The sequence below is a fragment of the Triplophysa rosa genome, linkage group LG15 (genome assembly GCF_024868665.1).
Source record: "Triplophysa rosa linkage group LG15, Trosa_1v2, whole genome shotgun sequence".
NCBI lineage: Eukaryota > Metazoa > Chordata > Actinopteri > Cypriniformes > Nemacheilidae > Triplophysa > Triplophysa rosa.
The window spans coordinates 13,563,594-13,580,007 of record NC_079904.1 but is presented as its reverse complement, the minus strand read 5'-3'; the positions used below and the strand labels follow the sequence as shown (position 1 = coordinate 13,580,007).

The following is a 16,414-nucleotide window of genomic DNA, read 5'->3' as shown; positions in this document are numbered from 1 at the left end:
CTATGTCCAAATTTAGTCAATTTCATATTTTTTCACAAATCGATGCTATTGGTCAGTCCCCATGTGGGTCTGTTATTTTTACAAATTATTAACCAATCTAAAGTGTTGAAAATAGCTTGAGAGCAAATCTCTTAACTCCATTGGACACTTCAACTGTCTGAGAAGTCTCGTAACTCCACCTCTTCTTCACTCCGCGGGAGCTTCTCGGCATTACGTCTCCTGATTGAAAGTTTTTTAGACAATAACGAGTGAAAATAGTTAGGTTAGATACATTTGAATAGGCCTGTTTTGTTAAAAATCGATAGCTGTAATGCTTCGGTGCAGAAGGAAGCCCGTGAGCCACGAAGGTAAGTTTGCGAGCAGATTCGTATATTTCTGCCTATTAGACAGCCTAGTCAGCTCATCGTTTTTTGTATTACATCACTTATAGTTCTTAAACCTTTAAAATAGAGTTTAGGAAGATGTATGTAACCACAGTCGTTAGCTTTGGTTAGCTATTGAAGCCTTTTCTCTTGTCAAGAGGCTCAAAGCGACCGCCGACTTTATTTGCGTGCAGATTAATTTCCGCCTATATTAGACAGCCTGTTTAACGTTTTATTTTGGTATTGCATCACTTATAGCTCTAACGTTTAAAATAGAGTTTAGGGAGATGTATGTAACCACAATCATTAGCTTTCATTAGCTCTTAAAGCCTCGTCTCTTGTCAAAAGGCTCAACGCGACCGCAGACTTTGATGAACACTGCTGGCAGCAGCGACGTCTGTGTCAGTACCATTCTTATCAATGACAGCGTAATCTCGTATCTCCCTGCTCCCAAGTTATAAACCTTGTATCTCCGATTAAACATGGTTTTGGGGAAATGTTGTGTTAATGTTGGTACACAACAGTATATGATAGCAATATAAGGTATAATACCAACTTTAACGATACAATGTTTAATAACTCAAAAAATATGCTGTTTTTTTATTTCCTGAAAAATAATGGTTTTGGAGATGCGAGGATTCCGCCCGACAGCGACGATATGCAAGAAAGTATCCGTGGATTTTTTATTTATTTGTCCTTTCCCCGGGATAGCTGAAGTATCTGCACATTTTTGCTTACAGCTTATAGCAGCAGTAGATGGTTATTCAAAATCAAATCAATAATATTCCCCCTGCATGTACTCTCACCACCACCACCACCACCCCCAACACACACTTGCTCACAGAAGAACAGAAGCACAGATCTAAAACAGAACATCATAGTCTCGTGGCAGAAATAGAGCACACTTTAAGTAGGCCAGCACAGATTCAAAGACACAGCACCCAGACTGAGTCGACGCCATGTTAGGATCAGGAATGCGAAACTACATATTTTCTAAATCAATTAGTCAGTGGGCTGAACTATAGTTGACGATGCAGTAAATAAGAAGCCTATTATACTATAATAATGCCAGACAGAACACTATATTTTTTATACCATCTTAAAAATATAATGCAGAAAGACAAACCTTTGGCCATCTTTGGCCCTTACTATGTTTTTACTATGTGTCATTTTTTAATTGTCATGTGACCCTTATGTTTGTTGACCAAAGACATCACACAACATCTGTGAGAATTGTTTACTCTTATGTTCAATTTAAACACAAGGAAAGCATTTCTTGGGACCTACATTAATTGAATCACAGTTGAAAAGATTTTTCTTTTTAATTTATTACCTGTTTGAATTTGACAACTCCTCAGCATCTGATCTAAAAATGTCCATCCTGGTATTCCTCACATGCTAGCTGTTTCCCAGTTTAAAGGATGGATACTTCGAAGGATGCTGACTTCGAAGTCAATGACTCTGTCCACAAAAACACTTTGAAGTTCACTAAGGTTTAGGCTACGAAGGATTTCCTGGTTGCGTGACCTTTTCCCGCCCACCTCTCCCGTTGACTTTGAAACAAATATAGAGCCAGAAATTTGTATTTTATATTGAAATATTCTATATTGCTATAGCAAATTACCCAACATAAGTAATGCAACATACACATAATGACGCAGTAATATGAAGGCAAAACATAGTATAGTAGTTAACTTTACTATAGTAGTAAAACAGTGACAAAGATTTTGAAGGATCTATTCGTACTACTATTATTCGGAGAAAGGAGGTATTGCAGTACTGTACATATAGGTGATTTTGGATGTAGGACTAGATAAACTAGCCAACTTCACGAACACATTAGTCCGGTTTTGGGATACTAGTCAATAATTCTGACCATCTCTACACTGTAAACCCGAATGTTCAAAGAAATTAAACAGTTTAAGTAGTGTAAACTTAATTTTATATAAAAAAAATTCCTAACTTAAATGTTTTGAGTTCCTGTAACTAATTCTTACTTTTGAGTTAGTTTAACTTAATTTCAACAAGTTAATTCAAGATGGTTTGTTGAGAATGAAATTCAGTTCCCAGCATGCTTTGCGTGAGACTGCATTAGGAAAGTAAATTTTGAAATGAAGTGTTATTTTATGAGTTTTTAGAAAGGAAAAAGCCTTGTTAATGATGAATGTTCAATTATCTTGGATATTTAGAAGAGTTTGTTGTGTTTTTGACTTTTGGGGTTACCATCGTTCAGAAGAGTGGTGCTTATGCTTAGGTTGTGGGAGGTGCAATAGCAGTCGTGTGTGTGTTGCATCACTCTCTGTGAAGGCTGTTTGTTAATTGTTGATGCAGCTGCACTGTTTAGGTTGTCTTAAGACCTTTCATTTATTTAGCTGTAAATAAAAAAAGTTACTTTGCTAAATGTTCAAAATTAAAAGGAGTCAACAACAGTACAACAAACTCAAAACTGACTAGTTTTGCTTACTTAAAATTGTTCAAAATTAAAAGGAGTCAACAACAGTACAACAAACTCAAAACTTACTAGTTTTGCTTACTTAAAATTGTTCAAAATTAAAAGGAGTCAACAACAGTACAACAAACTCAAAACTGACTAGTTTTGCTTACTTAAAATTGTTCAACATTAAAAGGAGTCAACAACAGTACAACAAACTCAAAACTTACTAGTTTTGCTTACTTAAAATTGGGAACATCATAACTCAAAAAATTTGATGTAACTGATTACCTCAAATTTTTTGAGTTTTCCCAACTTATTCGGGTTTACAGTGTAGTTAGACTAGCTCTAAAATGCCAAAAGCCCAATACGACTAATCGACCAGAGACAGACTGCCAAAAACACTGAAAGTCAACCAAGCAAAGCTCTGAGAAAGCTCTAAGGGATCAAAAACACTGCCTGCACAGTCACTAATAAGACAGGGTTTAATTGTAGCTCATGCTCACCGAACACCCTGGATTTCAGCATTTCACACTTCCTGCCAAGCCTTCTGGAAGATGAAGGCATCTCGAAATTGTGCATCTGTCGGGCCGAGTGAGGATTCTTGGATACCGGCCAGAGGCTTGAAGACCACCCTAATCCCCCAGCTTGCTTTTTTCTCCTCAACTCACCATTTGGCCTTAATGAGCAAAGCATTAATGTAGTGTAGATCTCTGGCAGGACTCACGTTTCACGCCTGTGGAAGTTCACTACAGGACTTCCTTCAGCCCTCCATGAGCACTTCATTCCCAGACAGGCTTTTGTCTGTTTGTGTAACAGCTGTGATGTTTGGGCAGAGGTTGTGTTTGTGTTTCGGAAAGACTTTACACTTTAACTCGTATGAAGAGGCAAGCCAGAGGTCAGTTTGGAGAGGCACTCCTTCTAAGAACCAGCAGGCCTCTATGTGTGCAGTTGTACTACTAATAATTACGCAAATAATGTTATTTTTATTTATTCGTGCTTTTGTATTGTTTTCTAGTAAAAATATCTTTAAAACAAGATACATTTATGTGAAAATGTACAGTTCCTGTTTCAACTATAAATACAACAAATTATTAAATACCAAAAGGAACAATAAACTATTCTGCTTAGCATTGTCTTGCAAAGAACCACAAAAACTAGCTTAACAAGCTGAATTGTTTCGCATCGTTCAAGCGAGAGATGATACTGTTGTCTTATCTTTGACATCTGCTGGGCTGCGGCGGGTCAGAAGCTTTTTTCTTTCTTTTGAACCTGTATTTGTTGGCCCACAGCCCAAAGACTTCTGGTGAAACATTTAATAGCAAAGCCACTCACCTAGAAATATTCATAGCAAAAAGACCGAGATGCCTCATCTTGTGAAAAAAAAATGACTGAGGCTTTAGCAAAACGACAGGTAGTTTAACATTACAAGAGTATCAGATTAATTCTGGAGAAATCAGAAACCTCAGATTACTGATGCTTATATTTCCACAATAAAACAATAGAGGAGACTCCGAGTGATATCTACATGAACAATTTTTAATCCGTCTATGCCAGGAGCTAGACATTTGATACTATACTTTACTCATATTGTACTCTGAGTTTTGGGACTGGGCCAGAAGAGGCTTGCACACTTGACTGCGCTGAGACTGAGAACAGGGTGCAAGGAGAGAATACTCACTGTGCTAAGCAGAAACAGTTTGGGAATCAAACTTAAAATAGCCGGGGTTATGAGAACTCTACAATGTAATGTTGTAAGAATACCAAACTACACTGTCCTGTTACAGTGAGGGAAATAAGTATTTGATCCCCTGCTGATTTTGTAAGTTTGCCTACTTACAAACAAATGAAGGGTCTATAATTTTTATGGTGGGTTTATTTTAACTGATAGACACAGAATATTAAAAAAAATCAGGGGAAAAAAATGTTATATAAAGGTTATAAATTGATTTGCATTTCAGTCAGTGAAATAAGTATTTGATCCCCTAGCAAAACATAACTTTGTACTTTGTGGAGAAACCCTTGTTGGCAAGCACAGAGGTCAGACATTTCTGATAGTTGGTCACCAGGTTTGCACATGTGTCCGGATACATTTAGTCCACTCCTCTGTCAATCTTTAAGGTTTCTTGGCTGTCGCTCAGCAAATTGGAGTTTTAGCCTCCTTCACAGAGGTTCTATAGGACTAGGGTCTAGAGACTGGCTAGGACATTTAATGTGCTTCTCCTTAAGCCACTATTTGGTTGTCTTGGCAATATGTTTTGCGTCTTTGTCATGTTAAAGGCTCATCCATGACCCATCTTCAGTGACCTAGTTAAGGGGAGGAGGTTCTCGTCCAAGATTTTACGGTACATGGGCCCGTCCCTCAGCCCCTCAATGCGGTGAAGTCATCCTGTATACCTGTAGCAGAGAAAAAGCCCTAAAGCAGAATGTTTCCAACACTGTGCTTCTCTGTAGACATGATGTTCTTGGGCTCATAGTCAGCATTTCTCTCCCTCCAAACACAGGAGTCCATTTTGGTCTCACAGCAGTGCCAGCACTTTCGCCAAAGCCTTTTCTGAATCATTTTGATGTTCATTGTCAAACTTAAGACGAGCCAGGCGGGCCTTCTTGGGCAGGAGGACCTTGCGGGTGCTTCAGGATTTCAGTCTACTGTGGCATAGCGTGTTACCAATGTGTTACCAATGTTTTGCTTGCTAACTGTGTTCCCAACTGTCTTGAAATCATTAACAGGCTTCTTCCGTGTAGTTCTGGGCTGATCTTTAACATTTCTCATGATCATCTTTACCCCATTGGGGAAATATTGCAGGGAGCTCCAGAACAAGGGCATTTGATAGTTATTTTGTATATCTTCTATTTCCAAATAATCACACCAACAGTTGTCTCCTTCTCACCAAGCTTCTGTCTGTAGCCTATTCAAGGTTTGTGCAGGTCTCCAATCTTGTCGCTGACATCCTTTAAAACCTATTTGGTCTGGACCATGGTGTTGGAGAGGTTGAACTGGAAGATACAGATTCTGTTGGCAGGCATCTTTTATATACATAACAAGCTGATTTAGGAGTACTTTCTTAAAGTGACAGGACTAATCTGTGGTCCATATAGGCACATAACCAATCTGTGGAGCCAGAATTCTTGCTAGTTGGTAGGGGATCAAATACTTATTTCACTGACTGAAATGCAAATCAATTTATAACCTTTATATAACATTTTTTTCCCCTGATTTTTTTTAATATTCTGTGTCTATCAGTTAAAATAAACCCACCATAAAAATTATAGACCCTTCATTTGTTTGTAAGTAGGCAAACTTACAAAATCAGCAGGGGATCAAATACTTATTTCCCTCACTGTATATAAGTACTATACTGTTCTGCTATAAGAATACGGAACTGTCCTTCTATAAGAATACCATACTGTCCTATTATGAGTACTATACGGTTCTGTTCTAAGAGTACTATACTGTTCTTCTATAAGAATACTATACTGTCCTGTTATAAGAGTACTATAATGTACCGCTATAGGAACACTAAACTTTCCTGTTATAAGAGTAATATACTGTACTTCTATAAAAAAATACTATACTGTTTTTCTAAAAGAATACCATGCTTTCCTGTTATAAGAGTACTACTGTATATTGTTCTCTTATAGGAATACTATACTGTCCTGTTATACAGTAAGTGTACTATAATGTTTTCCGCTAATGTAACACTAAACTGTCCTGTAATAAGAGTACTATACTGTTCTTATATAAGAATACTATACTGTCCTGTTATAAGAGTACTATACTGTTCTTATATAAGAATACTATACTGTCCTGTTATAAGAGTACTATACTGTTCTTATATAAGAATACTAAACTGTCCTGTAATAAGAGTACTATACTGTTCTTATATAAGAATACTATACTGTCCTGTAATAAGAGTACTATACTGTTCTTATATAAGAATACTATACTGTCCTGTTATAAGAGTACTATACTGTTCTTATATAAGAATACTAAACTGTCCTGTAATAAGAGTACTATACTGTTCTTATATAAGAATACTAAACTGTCCTGTAATAAGAGTACTATACTGTTCTTATATAAGAATACTATACTGTCCTGTTATAAGAGTACTATACTGTTCTTATATAAGAATACTATACTGTCCTGTTATAAGAGTACTATACTGTTCTTATATAAGAATACTAAACTGTCCTGTAATAAGAGTACTATACTGTTCTTATTTAAGAATACTATACTGTCCTGTAATAAGAGTACTATACTGTTCTTATATAAGAATACTATACTGTCCTGTTATAAGAGTACTATACTGTTCTTATATAAGAATACTATACTGTCCTGTTATAAGAGTACTATACTGTTCTTATATAAGAATACTAAACTGTCCTGTAATAAGAGTACTATACTGTTCTTATTTAAGAATACTATACTGTCCTGTAATAAGAGTACTATACTGTTCTTATATAAGAATACTATACTGTCCTGTTATAAGAGTACTATACTGTTCTTATATAAGAATACTATACTCTCCTGTTATAAGAGTAGTATACTGTCCTGTTATAAGAGTACTATGCTGTTCTGCTACAGGAACACTATACTGTCCTGTTATAAGAGTACAATACTGTTCTTTTATAAGAATACTATACTGTCCTGTTTTCTTAAATACAATGCTGTTCTGCTATAAAAATTATATACTGCTATAAGAATATTAAAGGGATACTTCACCCAAAAAGGAAAGTCTGTCATTATTTACTCACCTTCGAGTTGTTCCGAAACTGTATACATTTCTTTGCTCTGATGAACACAGAGAAATATATTTGGAAGAATGCTTATAACCAAACAGATCTTGCCCCCCATTGACTTCCACAGTAGGAAAAATTACTTTATAATTTTTTTTGTTCTCTTGAACACAAAAGAAGACATTTTGAAGAATGTAGGACAGCAAACAGTTCTGGGGCACTTTTGACTACCATTGTATTTTTTCCTACTGTGGTAGTCAATGGGGGGGAAAATCTGTCTTGTTATAAGCATTCTTCCAAATATTACAAACTTAGCATCGTTGAGGGATGTGTCTTCTATGTTTTTCTTTACCCAGTCTAGCGATACAACTCTTTTATCTGGTTAATCTTGTCATCACCTCTTTTGATGTCATGAGAGATATCAAAGAGAGAGGGTAACCTGTGACTCATCCTATTTAACGTCGGTGCTGAACCTGTGAACAGATTGCACAGCGGATTAGTGTTCAAAAGCCCTGAATGATAACCACACAGTGAAGAAAGATCAATGACCTTATACACTGACTGCGCTAAACAGATTGTGGCCCTTGTTCTACACTGTTACATTTAAATGGTACTTCAAGAAGACAATGCTCATATGATACATGATGAAATCATAAACAGGGTCAGGGTAAGTAAATAAGTTGATCAATTTCATTCTCTCTGAACAACCTAAAGATCAACGTTACAACCCCAACGCTTCCCAGGGTTGACAGACCCATCAAAAGCCCGGTCCTTTTAGACAGCATAATTTGCACCTGCAAATGAAGGCCTTCCTGTTTGCTTTAGACCAACCGCTGCTTCCCTCATCCTTCCACCCTCCTCTACCATACTAAAGCTCTGGGGAACAACGCCAAGGCCTTACTTTACTAGTTCCAGTCAGGGCACTGTGCTGAATCGGCATTAATGCTGGCGCGCAGCCGTTTATTGACAGACATATTCTTCCTTAATCTCATCCATCCGCTCACCATCTTAAATCTTTTTCATCGCTTCCATATGCGGAATCCAGGAGCGTGACCTCCTGATGCATGTCGAGCAAAATTAAATGCGGCTGAAAGACACTTATCAAAACACAGAAACGGCATCCAGATCGGCAAGCCGAGCACTCTGATGCACTTCCAAAAATAAGGATTAGGTCAGAAAGCAGGTCAAAAAAACTATTCACTAAAAGTCGAAAGACAATTTGAAGCGCCCTACTTCACTTTGGGTCTAGCGTCCTGTGACAATGACTAATTAGGACTGTAATTGGGACGCAGCACATGTGGCTATGTGAGACACGGTCTACCTCTAACCATTACCAGCTTTTGGATGCACTACATCTTTAACATAGGAAAATCAAATCAAAATCTCAGTCTGGCAAATTATTGCTTTATCATCTGGGCCGTTGTGTTACCGTGTATGCAGACAAATAGAGAAAATGTATCCAGATCTCATAGCTAGAGAATGATCAAGGGTCAGGTAGAATCCAGCATTTCTTATTTCATGTGTAGATGTATTTCAAGGGGTAAAAGACCCTCCAGAATATGCTTGCTTGCATTGAAGTATTTCCTACAGAAACAGGTGAAAATAACATATTTTCTCTTTATGTTTGATGTTTTTCGTTGAGTGTTTAAAAATGCATAAAAAGATTCTCTGTAAAATATACTCTCAATAAAACAATCCTCTCTTCCATACTTTCTTTGCCAGACTGCTGTCTCTCTGCTTTCGATTAGGTCATTGAGGATACGTTGCAACCTGCGTTCCGAAGCATGCGGCGACGTCCAGTATAAATGAATAAGTGTGATTTCTTAAAACAGGATTTGCTTGTTAACAAAACGTATACTGATGGGAACGGCGGACCCATGTGAGCTCACGCTGATGTCTTCACCAATGGCAACCATGTGCAAAATACAACACAGACAGAGTGAATTCCTTTGTTCTCAACATGGACCGATCAAGCCTTTGTAGTGTCAGCTAGGCATCTCCTGTGTATTAAAACACTAGCTCCGAGGTCCGTCATGCCTTCATCCTGATATCAACAGATAATAATAAGAAAATTTCTTGTAACTTCTCACTTTCTCAAAGAAAGAATGGGTCTGTTTTTGGCTCCTGAAGTCTCATAGCATCAGCAAGAGCTGTGAATCATCACTTTGTAAAGTTCTCAGATGTTTTTAGATGTTGATGAAAGTAATGCCTAAGGAAACAGGCTCACCGAGATGCTGCCAAGGTCTTGGGAGGAGCGACAATTATCCTGAGTATTGTAGGAGCAAGCTCTGTTTTTAAAGGAACAGCTCACCAAAGTTTGTTCCAATAACAATTTGAAACAATCATCATGCAGCACTTTTCAATACAACATTTTAAAGGACCAGTGTGTAATTTTTTGGAGGGTCTATTGACAGAAATGCAATATAATATACTTAACTATGTCTTCCGATGTGTATAAAGACCTTACATTATGAAGCGTTATGTTAAAATGTTCTTAAAATGAGCTATTTCTATCTACATAGCGGGGCCCTTCGCCACGTTGTGTCGGCCACTGTGGTGCTTCGAAAGGGAGGGGTGGAGTGAGCCGTTGGTTGCTATTCGCAACCTTAGCACTAGATGCCGCTTGATTTTAATGACTGGTCCTTTAACGTGAATAAATGCATAAGCTCTCCATAAACAGAAAAATGCATTAGTATATTGCATGTCTTTCCTGTTAGAAACAGGTTTTTCAAATATAGCTGAAAAAAAGAACATTTGCTGAAAATGGAAAGTGGCAGTAGCCAGGTCACCACAAGAACATTCAGAACCAAAGCAGATTATTTACAATGAACCTACTGATCAGGTTGACAAGTCAGATCGATTCAGTTGTTGAGTTCAACTTACAAAGACATTTTATGATTTTTCGTGTGTATATGAGTATTCCCTGCTAAAATAAGACAAAAAAACCAATAGAAAACCTTTACTGAAATTATAATGGATTAAATCGTTCTAATGGCAATTGTATTGGTATTAATGGAAACTATAATGGTCTTTGAAGGTGTCTATTGGTAATGTGTTGGGTTCTATTGGATGTTATCTGGCACATAGGAACTAATAGAACACCATTAAATCCTACTGGAATAAGACCAAAAACATACTACAATTTTGTAATGGTTTAATGGTAAATAGCAAACGGTTCATACTGGAAGCCATTAGAATTTGTATGAAATCTATCAGAATTTATGTGATGTTTCTATTGTTTTTAACAGGGATTTTTAAGGTTAGCCGTCTCATGAACTGCTTATATAGTGGGGTGGTTTTTTTTAAGCTTGACAGACATGGTCGCTATGGACTACAAATCTGTGGCGCTTCAATAGATCCTTAAAGATTTGAACTGTTTTGTTAAGTGGATAGGAAAATGGTTTTAAACAAAAAGAGGGTAAGTAAAGACCAAAAATAACCTAACTGTAAGGGGAGCTTCTTGCACTACTTCTTTCAAACTTTGTCCTGTCCAGTTAAGAAAAGACTAAGCTGACACAATGAAAATGAACAGATGAATGGAAACGTTTAACAGTTTAACGGTTCTTAAACAGGATTAAAGAACGTAGAGATAAGGAGCATTAATGTCAAATTATGTTTCTTTCAGGTGAAGAGAGGTGATTCATTGATGTATGAGATGAACCACTCTGACGTGAAGCTCTCACTACAGTTTTATGTGGTGCATTGAATCTTTCTCCTGAGGTTGAGAGGGTGAACACAGACGGAGAGAGGTCTAACCTTTTTCTTGCTGCAGTATATCTGCCATTTCTTTTCAGCTGGTAAGGCAAACATGGCCTCTCTGTGCTTCTCTGTGAGATCCAGCTCATCCTATAATAAGAGGTGAAAAGAGAAAACAAAGATCAGATGATTTTGAAGACAGTTATGGACATAGCAAAACAAACTGTAAATCTCTCGAGATGGGGTTAATATCGAACGATAAAAGCATGTGGAAACCACATAACTCTCTCTTTAACCACAAATACTTCCTTCTGTCCCAGTGACAACACAGGGTAACATCAGAAGAGAAACTGGCAGACAAAAAAGTCTCCAACAAGTCTGCAATACAGTACAACACAGATTATAAATCATTAATTAAAAGAAAACCAATTCTTCAATTCAGAGTTTTGCCCAACCCTGTGATGCAAGTACACAAACAATAAAACACAGCTACTGCTCTCGTAATAAAAAGCCCTAGAAATAAACCTCACTTGTAATTTCCTTTTGTTTCATACTTGACATAGCAGTAAACCACAACAATCACTGTTTTGTGGCTGACCCAGAACAGTGGGTGTAGGTGTCTACAAAGACGCCACTGATGTTTTTGTTCACTTGCTCTCGACATGGGAGTCCCGTGCGAACCAAAGTTTGCGCTGTGATTTCCCACAGGTACTCGCACTAACACAAACAGACACACACACACACAAACACATTCAGCTGATATTATTTATACTAGAGGGAAATCTATTCGCTTAAATGTGCACCAATCAGTCTTTATTGAATCTCTTATGACAGAAGGGTGTTGTCCCATCACAATGCATCATTCTGTTGTCCTCCAGGGAAATAACACAGCAGCAAGGTTTTCCCATAGCCTCTTACACGAACACACATGGAGGATTATACACGGTCGAAACGTGTTGAAAAGTCTTTTTTTAAATAATTAAATATAATCTGTGAACAAAGATGTACATGTTAAATTCTGTCAAAATTACAATGTCAAAAGTGCCTCAAAACGGTTTGCTTTCTGTTTTGAACTGTTTTGGTGGCCAAGAACTGTTTGGTTACAAGCGTTCTTCCAAATATCTTTCTCTGTGTTTATCAGAACAAAGAGATTTATACAGATTTGGAGCAACCTGAAAAGTACATTTGAATGTTTTTTAAAAATGTCATTTTTGGGTGAACTGTCCCTTTAAGTTCCTACACAGTTTAATAGAGCTCGACGTAAATGTTTGGTCCGCAGATGTTTGTGCTAGTTTGAAAGCATTTACAAAAAATAAAGTTCAAATATCAATATGTGATTATAAAACAAATCAAATACTGTACGTAATCCTTTCTCAAATATTTTCTTCTTCGACAATCACAATTCATGGGCTATTTCTGTAAACATCAAACGCTATTTGGCACTCAATACTGCCTTGTTAGCTTCAGCATCCCAACGGCAATATTGGCATTATTATTTATTATGAATTATGATCATTTATAATATTTAAATTGTATTATTTACTTTATTTATTATTATTGTTAGACTTTATTCAAGTTTGCCATTCTGTTTAATAAATGCTGGTTTAAAACCACTCAATTGTTTATAATTGTTTAAAATAACTGATCCGTTATACATGAATGCAAAATGATTGTTCTGGGCACAGACTCTGTGACCTCATCAAATAGAGCCTTTGTCTGAAGGGGTGAATATTATTACAATACCACTCGTATAAAACACCCGCAGAACATCAATAAGCACACAGGTTGCACACTCCTCCAAGCGGTCAAGCAGGCCCACAATCTGAACTGAACCACATTCAAGGAAACAATCCAACATCATCCTGTTCATTTCACCATCCGCTAATAAAGTGTCTGTCCTCTCAGTCTACTGTACATCTCCCACAATAAATCCCTGTTTTAAAGACTACTGAGAGATTGGTCTGCCAAAACTGGTAATGGCTTCCTGTCTGGCAGCTCTCTGTGACAGCGATGTCCCTGGTCCAGGGTCCTCCTCTGAGAATCAGGAGAGAGGAAGAGCTGCCGTTCTTCTCATCCGGCCTGGTGTCTCTTCCATGTCTCTTCTTCCTGTGAATCCCCAACTCATTTACCCAGCTGCACAGTCAGCTAAAGTCTAGACATCCCCAGCACAGAGAACACACACATGTAGTATCTCATTACAGTTAAGAGAAGCCAGTATGTTCCATTCACGCACCTTACCTTATCTGAACCCGACACGCCACATCAAGCCACAGCCTTTTAACTCGGAACAAACATTAAAGCTGGGTTGTGAACATCAATCTATCAATGCTCTCGTACAATACCGCACAAATGCTTTCAGCATTCATTATAAAGCCAGTCTCCATTGCAGAAGTCTCATGTGTGATGTGTTGCATTCATTTACTGTTTCAAGACTATTTTGTCCCTGTCACCCAAAACAATACGGTTATAACATTTACTGCAATATTATCTGTTTGATTAATATTCATTTAGAAACAGGATCAGCCCCCCCCACCTTAAAACCTCCCTCATAGACATTAAAGGACAATAAAAAAAGGTAAATTATAGCGACTAACCGGCAGTCTGACACAGTTTACATTAAAACGTTTATTGGATCCATAAACAGCATAATCTCTGTGCTCATGTCTTATATACAGATGTTAATTTCTATGCCATATAAGGGATTACAATGCAAGTTTGGATAAGACTCTTGCAATGTTTAAATGTCACAGTTGGTGCCAATCCTAACACAAAAGATTGAATATAATCCCATGAAAAATGCTACGGCTAAATCACACGAAAACCCCCGCCATGTATCTCATTTTGTCATCTCTGCCTGAACAGCCCCTTTGTTCAAAGATCTATTTTTTGTAATTCAAATGTCTTCAACGTGCTGAACTGCACAAGCTCGGGCACGAGGCTAAACTTGGATGAAAGAAACAGAACGTCAGCATCAGTTTTTCAAATAATGAATTACAGTAACAACCTCTTGTGAAATGTAATATCACCTCAATGGTACAAGAGAGTAGTTGTGAATAAGCAGGCAGGTTGCCAGTTACGCAAGACTGATTTACAAATTCGACAGTAACTTGCCAGAACGACACGTGCTGGGAGCATGAAATCTATCTGTAAGGCCTTTGAAAAGAGAGAGACGGCTGCTGTTTTGTGTTGCACGTCAATGCGAACCCGAATACAGGGAAGGAGAGGTTAAGAGCGGGTCACACCAAAAACAAGCAATTAGTTTGCCAAGCTGTCCAAGACACAAGCCACTCAAAGAGACCCATTCATGTGCAAAGTGGAGGCTGGCAGAGAAATCGAGAAGGGGAAAGAGTGCGAGAGAGAGCGCGAGAGAGAGAGAGAGAGAGAGAGAGAGAGAGAGAGAGAGAACAGCATGAATGACATCTACTACAAGTCAATTACTCCTTTTAAATTACGTTAAATTAGGGAGAGAGAGAGTCAAAACTGGGCCCTGACAGTCAATCTGAACAAAACTCAAATTATGATTTTCCAGAAAAAAGACAGATTACAGGATAACAGATACACATTCACTCTGGGAAACACTACAATAGAACACACTTTACACTACGATTATCTCGGCCTAAAAATCAGCGCGTCAGGTGGTTTTGGTCTGCACTGAATGCACTGAAAGAGAAAGCTAGACGTGTGTTTTACGCCATCAAAGGCAGATTCACCCAAACACATATTCCAGTTCCAGTCTGGTGTCAAATCTTTGATAGTGTGATTATGCCTATAGCTCTATATGGCTGCGAGATTTGGACTCCACAGTGTCTGACAGATTACTCCAAATGGGATAAACACCCCATAGAATCCCTGCATGCTGAATTCTGTAAAAACATTTTAAGAGTTCAGAGAAGAACACCAAATAATGCATGCAGGGCTGAATTAGGCAGATACCCCCTGATAATACACATCCAAAAACGTTCTCTCAAATTCTGGACACACCTTAACTCAAGTCCTCCTAACACACTTCAATATGAAGCACTTAAAACCCAAGAGCTGAGACCTAAAGCCAGTCCCTTCTGCCAGCTGGCTCTGAAACTTCACACCGGCACAACCGAACAGAACCAAATCAGAATAAACCAAATGATCAAAGCAAGTCAAAAGTCATATTTAGATCAACGGGAAAAGGAAAGTAAAAACCAAAGTAAACTAGAACGCTATCGGACCCTAAACAGAAAATACAATGTGTCAGATGATCTCTACACTGTTGGAGATGTGAAACAGAGACGGATCCTGAGCAAATACAGACTCAGTGATCACAGTCTGGCCGTAGAGAGAGGCAGACACACACAAACATGGCTTCCAAAGGAAGAACGAGTCTGTGCACACTGTGACACTGGTGAGGTGGAGACTGAGACACACTTTCTCCTTCATTGTGATCAATTTAAAGATGTGAGAGAGAAAAACTTTCACAAATTGTCAAAGGTCATGCCAGAGTTTGATAGGTGTTCAGAAACAGAGCGAATGCAGATGTTACTGGGGGAGAAGAGACACACATCAGCTGCTGCTTCATTCATCTATCAGCTGCACAAACTACTGCCTTCATCTGCTACAATCAATGCACATCTACACTCTTGACTTTATTACATTCTCATGTTTCTGCCTGAAATATACTTTGATATTGAGATTTTATTTCCATATTTCATTTGTTTACTTACATATACTCTATTTTATATTTCATTCTATATNTTGCAATATGAGGGATGACACATCAACAATGTGAAATCCGTTAAATTTTTTCCCAATTTCATTTTTTTCTGTTTTAATTCCGTCCTTTACTATACAATAGTAATATATTTTCCCACATTAAAAAAAAATTCGCTATACCACAGTATTCACTTACTTTGTATAAACTATATTAATAAACCTACAGTAGATACGTTGAACCATACAGGGAAAAATAAAAATGAAAAAATATTTATCAGAAGTGTAAGTAATATTTTTTATTATGAGTTCTAATTTTTTATGAAGTTACTAGCACATTTACTTTAGTTTACTAAAGTTAATAGTATACTCTGTCAAAATCAAGTGGGATATGTGGTAAAATGTGGGTGGGTTATATAACTTAAAAATATCTGTTTTATGCCTGGATTTCACGATTCAATCACAGGGCCCTAAATATGGGAACCCGTATGTTGTATTTTTTAAT

At 37.6% G+C, this 16,414-nt stretch overlaps 1 protein-coding gene across 3 annotated transcripts in view; it reads right to left on the bottom strand.

Moving 5' to 3' along the window:
• The window catches only part of daam1b (dishevelled associated activator of morphogenesis 1b), a 64,296-nt gene that overhangs the window by 23,858 nt on the left and 24,024 nt on the right, over positions 1-16,414 (bottom strand). For 2 of the 3 annotated variants that reach the window (XM_057352184.1, XM_057352185.1), the window contains exon 3: positions 11,287-11,376. In XM_057352184.1, the coding sequence (XP_057208167.1) occupies positions 11,287-11,376 (90 nt within the window). Of the gene's footprint in view, positions 1-1,695; positions 1,863-11,286; positions 11,377-16,414 lie in introns of those variants that run through there. The other variant, XM_057352186.1, reaches the window with a different exon arrangement.